Source organism: Bombina bombina, chromosome 1 (genome assembly GCF_027579735.1).
Source record: "Bombina bombina isolate aBomBom1 chromosome 1, aBomBom1.pri, whole genome shotgun sequence".
In the NCBI taxonomy this organism is placed as follows: domain Eukaryota; kingdom Metazoa; phylum Chordata; class Amphibia; order Anura; family Bombinatoridae; genus Bombina; species Bombina bombina.
The window spans coordinates 1,561,291,905-1,561,304,995 of NC_069499.1; the positions used below are offsets into that span (position 1 = coordinate 1,561,291,905).

General features: G+C 41.7%; 1 protein-coding gene across 1 annotated transcript in view; it reads right to left on the reverse strand.

The window, feature by feature from the left end:
• TNRC6C (trinucleotide repeat containing adaptor 6C) overlaps nt 1-13,091 on the reverse strand; it is a 1,532,250-nt gene that overhangs the window by 27,531 nt on the left and 1,491,628 nt on the right. The window contains exon 20 of the mRNA XM_053709646.1: nt 739-809. Coding sequence (XP_053565621.1) covers nt 739-809 — 71 coding nt within the window. The remainder of the gene's footprint in view (nt 1-738; nt 810-13,091) is intronic.

Sequence of the window (13,091 nt, forward strand, 5' to 3'; positions counted from 1 at the left end):
CTATGTATCTATCTCGTGGCTGGACTGTTATCTGACAGCCCCTTGTGTGTTGGACTATTGTCCGTCGGCCAAATGTCCTTTGGCTAACAGACCGGCCACGCCCTAATACTGTATATAGTGACACTTTTTACACCAGTACTGTATATAGTGAGTTAGTGACACAGTCTGTAATCTGCCGGTGAGATGGCTGGCCTGACCCGCCCCAGTACTTTATAAAGTGACCACAGTAGTCTGTGACATGGTTCCGCCCCCCCCGTACTGTATATAGTGGTACTGTATAGTGACACTGTTTACCCCCACCCCCCCATGCTGTAGAAAAAAGGTCTGTAATTTGCTGGTTCCACAAACATACACACACACACATACATGTATAAATACACACACAGTCACATACATACACACACACACATAAACACCAATGGATAAAACAGAAACACTAACCCCTGTAGTCAGAGACACTAGTGAAGCATCATGTCACACTCACATGATATCAGTGCAGGCAGTGGCACGTCAACGTTTTTTATTGAAATCATTTTTTTTTTTTTTTTACATTTTTTTGGAAGTTGGGCCCCCACCCTGATGGTTGCTATCCAGATACACTTTTTCACTTTTCCTGAGTTTACTTAAGATTCTGCTACTTTATTATTTATTAACAACATATACCCAAGCAAGCCCCTAATGGTGTGTGGACAGTTGATAAGTTCAGATCTAAGAAGTTAAGATAGCTAAGTGCATTACCTGTGGAGTTAGGTTACGCAGGACCAACCAACTGCTTGTTCTTCCTGAGCTATCAGTACTCCAAGTTGATCCTGGAAGAAAAGTAAGGCTTAATAGGAGTTTACAGTGCATAAGATAAGTGTAAAAGAAACAAATGAAGTTGAAAAGCCCCTTTAAATCTATAGGACATGTAGGAAAGTATTCAACTTTTATCTTTATTTTTAAGCTTTAGTTTAGCTTTTAGAGCTACACATTTTTTCTTAAACTTACAGTTCCAGTGTAAGTTCTAACAGCAATGCATTCCCAGCAGATACATTTAGTTACAGGTCCAGACAGGTTAAATTACCTTTATTTGCAAGCTACTACCCTTATTTATTACACTGTCACAGGAATCAAAAGAGAGAAGTCAGAATAATGCTTTTTTTCTGTGGCATGTTACTAGTTTGGGTACAAAAAGGTGACACTCTATAAAAGTATAGTTTTCAAGGTTAACTACAAGTATTTTATGCTTGGCATTGTGGCTGGGAAATGTATAAGGGAACAAAATTATACTTCATACTAAACACCACTGGAATCATTGTTTAAGCAATATGCTTTTTTTTTTTGCAAAAATGATTTTGCTAAAAGTTATTACGTACTTTTAGAGCAATTATAACCTTAAACACAAACAAATCTATAAGGAAAATGATTTTTGAAAACCCTGTATCCAAACTGCTTGGGATCGGAAAAGGTTTGGATTTCAGAATAGTTTGGATTTTAGAATATTTGCATCTTTAAAATGGGACAGTTTGGAGAGGGCATGGCACCAAATGTAAACATTATGTCATTCAGGCAATATTTAAATTTCATAATACTGCTTATACATGAAACTAAAGTAGTTTTATATAACTTTAAATACTTTTGTGACTTAATATATATATATATATATATATATATATATATATCCATATTTACATATATATGCAACAGGTGCACTCTAACAAACAAGTCTCACAATACCAGGGTGCCAGAATAAATCCTAACAGCGCAAAGAAGAGATGGCACCCTCTGGATTTAAGTGAAGGTGATAATCCTTTTATTACACATAAGTGATGTTTCGGGGCATTCACCCCTTCATCAGACTAATGTCTGATGAAGGGGTGAATGCCCTTGAAACGTCACTAATATCTATTAAAAGGATTATCACCCTCACTTAAATCCAGAGAGTGTCATCTCTTCTTTGTGCTATATACCAGGGAAGAAACACTGGTATTTCAAGTATTTCTATAAAACACACAATTTATGCTTACCTAATAAGAAATTTATTTTGAAGTGGTAAGAGTCCATGGGCTTGATGCAGCTGTTTCCGCACGAGCCTTCAGGCTCGCCGGAAACAGGAGTTAAGAAGCAGCGGTCTTAAGACCACTGTTTCTTAACTCATACGCCTTCTCTGAGGCGGCGGACAGCAATCCGCCCGATTGTGTACGATCGGGGTTGATTGACACCCCCTGCTAGCGGCTGCGGTTCTGCAGGGGGGGACACTGCACAAGTAGTTCACTAGAACTGCTTGTGCAATGTTAAATGCCGACAGCGTATGCTGCAATGTCTGGCGGACATGATCCGGACATTGATAAATCGGCCCCCATGTGTCGACTATTTCTGGGATTCAACTTCTGGCCACTAGGAGAAGGCAAAGATTTCCCAAAACTCCAAGAGTATTCCTTCTTTCCCACCTCACTGATTAGCCAATCTTGTGTGAAGCCAAGAAACAGGAACATAAAAAAGGGAGGAATGGACAGAACACAGGCAAATGAGTTGCAAATATAGAACTGTCATCATAGAATTTACTAAATCAATTTGTGCAGGCCTCATGGACTCTCACCACTTATCAAGTAAGAATAAATGTTGTTTTCCGCCCGATTGTGTACGATCGGGGTTGATTGACACCCCCTGCTAGCGGCTGCGGTTCTGCAGGGGGGGACACTGCACAAGTAGTTCACTAGAACTGCTTTTGCAATGTTAAATGCCGACAGCGTATGCTGCAATGTCTGGCAGACATGATCCGGACATTGATAAATCGGCCCCCATGTGTCGACTATTTCTGGGATTCAACTTCTGGCCACTAGGAGAAGGCAAAGATTTCCCAAAACTCCAAGAGTATTCCTTCTTTCCCACCTCACTGATTAGCCAATCTTGTGTGAAGCCAAGAAGCAGGAACAGAAAAAAGGGAGGAATGGACAGAACACAGGCAAATGAGTTGCAAATATAGAACTGCCATCATAGAATTTACTAAATCAATTTGTGCAGGCCTCATGGACTCTCACCACTTATCAAGTAAGAATAAATGTTGTTTTCTTTCGTAAGGTAGAGAGAGTCCATGGGTCCATTACTCCTGGGAAACTAATACCCAAACTTTCCTACCAAAAACAGCCTCCGAATAAGAAAAAACTTTAAAATTCTAGAATTTAGTAAAGGTATGTAGGGATGACCATGTTGCCGCCTTGCAAATATGATATACTGAAGCCTCATTTTCAAAAGCCCAATAAGTAGAAACTGATCTGGTATGAGCAGTTACATGCTTTGGAGGAGACTTCACTGCCACCAAGTAAGCCTTATGGGTCAAAAACTTTATGAAGCTAAAGTAACAGCAGAAGTCTTCTGACCCTTCTATGGACCTGATAAATTAATAACCAGATTAAAAGACTGGTTAAATTCCTTAGAAGCCTCAAGATAAAACTTTAGAGCACAAACTACATTCAAAAAATGTCTTTCCCTACAATTTTGAGGATTGGGACAAAGAAAAGGAACCACAATTTTCCTATCAATATTGTCCAAAGAATCTACCATTGACAAAAAAATCAAACAGTTCTTAAAACTGCCTTATCCTGATGGAAAACTAGATAAGGAGGATCACAAGAGAACGCAGACAGCTCAGATACTCTTCTAGCCGAAGAAAACATAAATTATGCTTTCCATGATAATTTAATTTCCATCTGTGGGATGAGAGCCCGCTGCTTCATTCATTGCTTGTGGGAATTAAGAACCTGGCCACCAGGAGGTGGCAAAGACACCCCAGCTAAAGTCTTAAATACCTTCCCCACTTCCCTTATCCCCCAGTCATTCTGCCAAGGAAACAAGGAACAGTAGGAGAAATAGGGTATAAATGATGCCAGAAGAATAAAATTAAATTTAGGTCTGCCCACCGGAGAAACGCGCAAAACCACAGCCTGCAGAGCCTTTCTTCCAAAAACAGCTTCCGCCGAAGCAAAAACATTGAATTTGTAAAATTTTGCAAAAGTATATAAGGAGGACCAAGTAGCCGCCTTACATATCTGCTCCACAGAGGTCTCGTTCTTAAAGGCCCAAGAAGAGGCCACCGCCCTAGTTGAGTGAGCCGTAATCCTCTAAGGAGGCTTATATCCCGCTGTCTCGTAGGCCAAATGGATAACGCTCCTCAACCAAAAAGACAGTGAAGTAGAAGAGGCCCTCTGCCCCCTACGCTTCCCTGAATACACTACAAATAAAGACGAAGTCTGTCTGAAATCTCTCGTGGATTGAAGATAAAACTTCAAGGCTCGAACTACATCCAAGTTATGAAGTAACCTTTCCTTAGATGAAGAAGGGTTAGGACACAAGGAAGGAACTAATATTTCCTGATTGATGTTACGATCTGATACCACCTTGGGAAGAAACCCCAACCCAGTGTGAAGCACAGCCTTATCAGCGTGAAAAACCAAGGGGGCTCACATTGCAAGGCCGCTAACTCAGAGACTCTGCGAGCTGAAGCAATAGCCAGAAGAAATAGAACCTTCCAGGAAAGAATCTTAATGTCAAGCTCATGCACAGGCTCAAATGGAGCCCTCTGCAAAACCTTAAGAAAGAAAAGGACGAGCCAAGTTTCTCCCACTCATTCTTAATAATAAAAGCCATCTTTACGGGAACTGGGAAGGTCTGAGGCACCACCCTGTCCTCGTAAACCTTATCTAGCTTAGGGATTGATGGTTCTTCCGGACGTTTCGACTCCGGAAACCTCCAACGTAGCAAGCACTTCTTTCAGTAAAAAGCGCAAATGCTCCATCTTAAACTTAAAATCTGGCTCCTCCACAGCCGGAGGTCTAGAAGGCGTGGATTCCGTCCCAGAGAGAGTGCCCTCCGAAGAGTCGGAGGCGTCCTCATCAGCAGATAATCTATCAGAGACATCCAACGGAGTAGATGACCCCTGGGACGGAAGGCTATGTCTTTTCCTTTGCTTGTGCTTCGCAGTGCGTGGTAAGGCACGGAAGGCCACAGAAACTGACATTTGCAGCTGGGCAGCAAAATCTGGCGGCCAAGAGGCCCCTCTCGCGGGAGGATCAGTCAGGCCCTGGGAAGCTGCATGTGTGATTGGAGATGAATGTAGGGAACGCACCTCGTGGGACAGAGAACCCTCAGAGGTGGATGGCTCATTAGTGCTAAACATCTTAATCTTTTTAGATATTTCAATCTTATCAAAGCATGCGGAAAACAGTTGAGTAGGCGGATTAACCTGCACCTCCTCACAATAAACACAGATATTAGATTTAATTAAAGAGAGGGTATCCTCTAACATATCAGAGTCCTCTATAGCTTGCGCCTTTAATACGAACTAGATAGATTAAATGGCCCCTTTATAAACCAATGGCCGGGGCACTCACCACCTCCTATGACCCGGACCACAGAGAAACCGTTACTTATCAATTGTGATCAGGAAAAAGGAAGTTGAAAAGGCCACACCCGGTCACATGGAGTGCCATGCAGGACCATCCCTGCACTATAGAAAAAACGTGCCAAAAAAAGGCTGCGCCGATCTACACCTGACTGTTCACGCATTGCTAGAGCCTCATCTCACACATGACGCAGCACTAAACACAATAAAGATATTATGCATAAATCCCCCCCTGTTCAATAATCCCCTTTATAGGGATATTAACCCTCGATTCTATACAGATAAAAGGAGACACACTGTGACCCTGTCTTTTTGCGTTATCATATGTGTATAAATGAAAAGATCTTACCAGAATCTATGCCGTGGAACAGGAACACGGCCCTTCAAGTGTGACAGGTTAGTAGCATCGCTCCTGACATGGATTTGAGCGCATAAAGCAGGCAGCAAAACTCGTCAACACTGATTGCTTAAGGAGCTGTTAATTTGAGTTGGGATGGTTTTGCAGAAAGCCTCTCCCTGCATCTCCAGACTCTAACTTTCACCCATGCTTTCACTGAGAGGCTGACAGGAGTACTTAAAACTCCAGTCCCATTTCGAAGAGTACTTCCCTCCATAAGAGACTATTCCAAATCTTCCGACACTTCTCTACCAACCTCCTGTGACGAAAGGCAAAGAATGACTGGGGGATGAGGGGAGTGGGAGAGGTATTTAAGTCTTTGGCTGGGGTGTCTTTGCATCCACCTGGTGGCCAGGTTCTTAATTCCCACAAGTAATGAATGAAGCAGTGGATTCTCCTCCCATTAAGATGGAAATAGCTAAAAGAAACAAAACTTTAGATGACAGAAGCTTGAATGTCAAGGGAATGCACAGGGTCAAATGGAGAAGATTGCAAAACTCTTAAAACCAAGTTAAAGTCCCAAGGAGGAGAAATCGGCTTTATAACAGATCATAATCTGCCAAAACCTTGAACATCAGAAAATTTAGTGATCTTTTTATGGAACAAAACAGAAAGAGCTGACATTTGACCCTTTAGAGGGCTAGCAGACAACCCCTTGTCTAAACCCTCTTGCAAAAATTATAAAATTCTAGGAATTCTGAAAGAATGGCAATTAAAATTGTGTTTTTCACACCAAAAAAAAAGAAAAACCTTCCAGATCTTATGATAGATCTTCCTCATAACTGGATTTCTAGCCTCAAGTAAAGTATTAATTACAGAATCTGAAAAACCTTGATGTTTCAAAATAATGTGTTGTCTCCATGCCTTCAAGTTGAGAGACTCAAGATCTCAATGAAAAAATGGACCATGAGGCAGAAGTAGTCCAGGGTATATGGGTCCAAATCCGTAAATTCAGCTGCACTCCAAGCCAAAAGGTAGAACACAATAAAATGTCCTATTAGACAAAAGAGGAGGCGCCTAATGGTGTAGTATTGTCAGTCATATGTATATATGAAAGTAAAATAACAGTTGTCAACTCACATATGTATGAGCACACACAGTGCTATCACGAGCAGGCCAAGGCCTTAGAGCAGCCCGGCAGACTCACTCCCATCAGTCACGAGGTGTAGCTTCCACTAATCGGGATTATCCTCATACGATATATCAGATGAAGGGTCAGGGAGCCACCGCCAATCAGACCACTCAAAGGGGAGGCGTGTCACACTCACAGAACAGATCCGATAAAAATTAATAGATGCAGAGCGGGATGTAGTTAAAAGGCTTTAATAACAACACATTAACAATTTTAATGTGTTTTTATTAAACACATACATATGTGTGCTCATACATATGTGAGTTGACAACTGTTATTTTACTTTCATATGTCCATATAACTGACAGTACTACACCATTAGGCGGCTCCTTTTCTGTGAGGCCAAGTTGGCTCTATAATCACTGATGATAGCTTATGCTTTATTCGAGCAATCACACTTGGAAGAAGAACAGTAGGAGGAGATATATATGCCAAATGAAAGGACCAAGGAACTGCTGGAGCATCTACAAGCTCCACTTGAAGATCCCTGGACCTAGCAAAAAAGGCTATGAGGTCTATCTTCAAAGAGTCCATCTCAGGACTATCTTATTGGAGACCTTTGACTGAAGAGACCATTCCCCGGGACGAATAATTGATGACTGAGATATTCTGCTTGCCATGATATTGTCCGATTGAAATCGAAGATGAGACTAGTCTTTTTTAGAAGAGAACTAGAGAGCCTTGAATATTGCACGGAGCCCCAACTTATTTATACGTAACTTCGTCTCCTGAGATAACCAAACTCCCTGCACTCTCCTGGATCCCCACACTGCACCCTATCCTGAAAGACTTGCATCTGTTGTTATTATCGTCCAGGATGGATGAAGAAAGGTCGCCTCTAGAGAGATAGAGTGGTGATTTATCTACCAAGAAAAAGAATAGAGCCTTGCACCATTGATCCAGCATGCAAACTTGAAACCATATTGTTGAAGAAACAACAAAGCTTGTTGGTATGAGAAATTGTAAAACGTAAAGATAGAGCCTGAACCAAGATATCTTCCAAGTATGGAGCTACTGATACACTTTGAGCCCTAATGACAGATAACAGGGTTCCCAAAACCTTTTGATAAAATTCTGGGAGCAGTAGACAAGCCAAAAATGAAAGCAACTAACTGGAAATGTTTGCTAAGATAAGCAAATCTGAGAAACTGAAAATGCCCCTTGTGAATTTGAATATGAAGGTAGGCATCAAATCAATTGTATTCATAAACTGTCCTTCTTAAACAAAGTAAAGGATAGATATGATTGATTCCACTTTGAAGAATGGGACTTGATTCCACTTTGAAGAATGATGAACTTGACCAAAGATTTTATATCCAGAATAGGCCTGAAAGTTCCCTCTTTTTTGAGAACAATGAACAGTCCTCGTTCCTCCAAAGGTACAGGAAGAATCACTCCCATGAGTTCTAGATCTCGAATACATAGAAAAAAAGGCTTAAATCTTTACCGGATTTTTTGGAATGTTGTACGGAAGAAACCTTCCTTGGGGAGGTCTTGATCTGAATCCTATTCTGTATCCCTGGGGAAAAAACACAAGGATCTTGAATGGATTGAGACCAGACCTTCTGGAAAAAGGTGTAATCTGTCCCCTACCAGGAGAAGATCCGGATCTGGGCCTTCATGCTGATTTAGTAAATGTAGGGGACTTCGACTGCTTGGATTTGTTCCAACTGAAAGAGGGCTTCCATAAGGTTCTGGAAGAAGAAGAAGAAGAAGCTCCTTGACTCTCGAAAGGAATGAAAAGGATTAGAAGCTTTACCCTTCCCTCTTATCTGGAGGAAGAAAAGCTCCTTCACCTCCAGTCATGGTATAAATGAGAGAAACTAAACCAGGACCAGATAATATCTTATCCTAAAGTGGAAGAGATAAGAAATCTGGTCTTAGAAACAATGACAGAAAACCAAGATTTTAGACATAAAGCTCCTCTAGCCAAGAAAGCTAAAGCCATATTATATCACATATGAATGCATTAACAGACCTAATCTAGGCGATTCTGAAAATCTTGTTAAAACTCATCGGAAATCTGTTCAGACAAACTATCACTCCATAGAGTAGAAATAAACGCAACTTAGGAAATGTTAATAGCTGGTCTGAATAAAAGACCCGCTTGTTGAAAGGCCTCTTTATTGAAGGACGTTAACATCCGTGTAGAAGAAAAAAAGGGTTTTGATGGCACTACCAACTGATAAACAGGGTCTATAACCATTCATATTATAATTTGGCCTTATACAATAATACCATTGGTTGGACAGTGCTATGTATCTATTGGTAGAACTTCCAAGATTCAGTTATAGTTACTGAACAAAAAAAACGATACTGTAAAAGCACTAATGTTAGACCTATAGAGCTAATGTATGCTGTGTATGCATGTACATAATAAATTAATTAAAATGTAAAACTTTATTAAACAAATGATTAAAAAATTGGGTAAAGTTAAAAAATCTTCAGTCAAAAGTAATAATGCAAGTAAACATCAGGGCACTTGCAGCAAGGGGATACAATATTCAAATATTATTTAGCAGCAAGCAGGGTCAGAGGGAGATGATAATATGAAAACCTCCTACTGCTTAATATCTTTCAGTATTGTATGACTACTTAGGCAATTATGTTTCTAGATACAATTATTAGACGTTAGCCTAATGCCAAAATGTAATGAGTACAAAGCACTGTTTTGCAATGTAACTGTTAAAACAATGAATGTTAATAAAATATCAAAACATACATAATTATATAATTGTGGTTTGGTGGTGTTACGTTTGAGTGTTATGAGGAAATAATTTAATAGCTAGCCGGCAGCAGCATTCTGCGGTTCAGGGCTTCAGTGTTGCTTGCACAGTGAAAAGTAAACGGTTGTCCACTTTCTAGCACTCTAGAGCTGAATTGCATAAAGCAGTTAATTACCACTTAGAGTTAAGTATTGTAAAAACAGAATTTATGCTTACCTGATAAATTTCTTTCTCCAACGGTGTGTCCGGTCCACGGCGTCATCCTTACTTGTGGGAATATTCTCCTCCCCAACAGGAAATGGCAAAGAGCACAGCAAAAGCTGCCCATATAGCCCTTCCTCAGGCTCCGCCCCCCCCAGTCATTCGACCGACGGTTAGGAGAAAAAAAGGAGAAACTATAGGGTGCCGTGGTGACTGTTGTGTATACAGAAAGAAATTTTTCAAACCTGATTAAAAAACCAGGGCGGGCCGTGGACCGGACACACCGTTGGAGAAAGAAATTTATCAGGTAAGCATAAATTCTGTTTTCTCCAACATTGGTGTGTCCGGTCCACGGCGTCATCCTTACTTGTGGGAACCAATACCAAAGCTTTAGGACACGGATGAAGGGAGGGAGCAAATCAGGTTACCTAAACAGAAGGCACCACGGCTTGCAAAACCTTTCTCCCAAAAATAGCCTCCGAAGAAGCATAAGTATCAAATTTGTAAAATTTGGCAAAAGTGTGCAGAGAAGACCAAGTCGCTGCCTTACATATCTGATCAACAGAAGCCTCGTTCTTGAAGGCCCATGGAAGCCACAGCCCTAGTGGAGTGAGCTGTGATTCGTTCAGGAGGCTGCCGTCCGGCAGTCTCATAAGCCAATCGGATAATGCTTTTCAGCCAGAAAGAAAGAGAGGTAGCAGTAGCTTTTTGTCCTCTCCTCTTACCAGAGTAAACGACAAACAAGGCTGAGGTTTGTCTAAAATCCTTTGTTGCTTCTAAATAGAACTTTAAAGCACGGACTACATCTAAATTGTGTAACAAACGTTCCTTCTTTGAAACTGGATTCGGACACAGAGAAGGAACAACTATTTCCTGGTTAATATTCTTGTTGGAAACAACTTTTGGAAGAAAACCAGGCTTGGTACGCAAAACGACCTTATCTGAATGGAACACCAGATAGGGTGGATCACACTGCAAAGCAGATAATTCAGAAACTCTTCTAGCAGAAGAAATAGCAACCAAAAACAGAATTTTCCAAGATAGTAACTTGATATCTATGGAATGTAAAGGTTCAAACGGAACCCCTTGAAGAACTGAAAGAACTAAATTTAGACTCCAAGGAGGAGTCATGGGTCTGTAAACAGGCTTGATTCTGACCAAAGCCTGTACAAAAGCTTGTACATCTGGCACAGCTGCCAGGCGTTTGTGTAACAAAACAGATAAAGCAGAAATCTGTCCTTTTAGAGAACTCGCTGACAACCCTTTATCCAAACCCTCTTGGAGAAAGGAAAGAATCTTAGGAATTTTAATTTTACTCCAGGAGAATCCCTTGGATTCACACCAACAGATATATTTTTTCCATATTTTATGGTAAATCTTTCTAGTCACAGGTTTTCTGGCTTGGACCAGAGTATCTATCACTGAATTTGAAAATCCACGCTTGGATAAAATCAAGCGTTCAATTTCCAAGCAGTCAGCTGCAGAGAAACTAGATTTGGATGTTCAAATAAACCTTGTACTAGAAGATCCTGTCTCAAAGGTAGCTTCCATGGTGGAGCCGATGACATATTCACCAGGTCTGCATACCAAGTCCTGCGTGGCCACGCAGGAGCTATCAGAATCACCGAGGCCTTCTCCTGTTTGATCCTGGCTACGAGCCTGGGAAGGAGAGGAAACGGTGGAAACACATAAGCTAGGTTGAACGTCCAAGGCGCCATTAATGCATCCACTAGAGTCGCCTTGGGATCCCTGGATCTGGACCCGTAGCAAAGAACCTTGAAGTTCTGACGAGACGCCATCAGATCCATGTCTGGAATGCCCCATAATTGAGTTAACTGGGCAAAGACCTCCGGGTGGAGTTCCCACTCCCCCGGATGGAAAGTCTGACGACTCAAATAATCCGCCTCCCAGTTGTCTACTCCTGGGATGTGAATTGCAGATAGGTGGCAGGAGTGATCCTCCGCCCATTTGATGATCTTGGATACCTCTCTCATCGCCAAGGAACTCTTTGTTCCTCCCTGATGGTTGATGCAAGCTACAGTCGTCATGTTGTCCGACTGGAATCTTATGAATCCGGCCTTCGCTAGTTGAGGCCAAGCCCGGAGCGCATTGAATATCACTCTCAGTTCCAGGATGTTTATCGGGAGAAGGGACTCTTCCCGAGACCAGCTTTCAGGGAGTCCCAGACCGCGCCCCAGCCTAATAGACTGGCGTCGGTCGTGACAATGACCCACTCTGGTCTGCGGAAACTCATTCCCTGAGACAGGTGATCCTGAGTCAACCACCAACGGAGTGAGTCTCTGGTTACCTGGTCTACTTGAATCTGGGGAGACAAGTCTGCATAGTCCCCATTCCACTGATTGAGCATGCACAGTTGTAATGGTCTTAGATGAATTCGAGTAAAAGGAACTATGTCCATTGCTGCAACCATCAATCCTACTACTTCCATGCACTGAGCTATGGAAGGCTGCAGAATAGAGTGAAGAACTTGACAAGCGTTTAGAAGCTTTGACTTTCTGACCTCTGTCAGGAAGATCTTCATTTCTAAAGAATCTATTATTGTTCCCAAAAAGGGAACTCTTGTTGACGGAGACAGGGAACTCTTTTCTACGTTCACCTTCCACCCGTGAGATCTGAGAAAGGCTAGAACAATGTCTGTATGAGCCTTTGCCTTGGAAAGAGACGACGCTTGAATTAGAATGTCGTCCAGATAAGGTGCCAATGCAATGCCCCTCGGTCTTAGAACCGCTAGAAGGGACCCTAGCACCTTTGTGAAAATTCTGGGAGCAGTGGCTAAACCGAACGGAAGAGCCACAAACTGGTAATGTTTGTCCAGAAAGGCGAACCTTAGGAACTGATGATGATCTTTGTGGATAGGAATATGTAGGTAAGCATCCTTTAAATCCACGGCAGTCATATATTGACCCTCCTGGATTGTAGGTAAAATTGTTTGAATGGTTTCCATTTTGAACGATGGAACTCTGAGGAATTTGTTTAGAATTTTTAAATCCAGAATTGGTCTGAAAGTTCCCTCTTTTTTGGGAACTACAAACAGGTTTGAGTAAAACCCCTGACATTGTTCCGCTGTTGGAACTGGGTGTATCACTCCCATCTTTAACAGGTCTCCTACGCAATGTAAGAATGCCTGTCTCTTTATCTGGTCTGAAGATAAGCGAGACATGTGGAACCTTTCCCTTGGAGGAAGTTCCTTGAATTCTAGAAGATAACCCTGAGAGACTATTTCTAGTGCCCAGG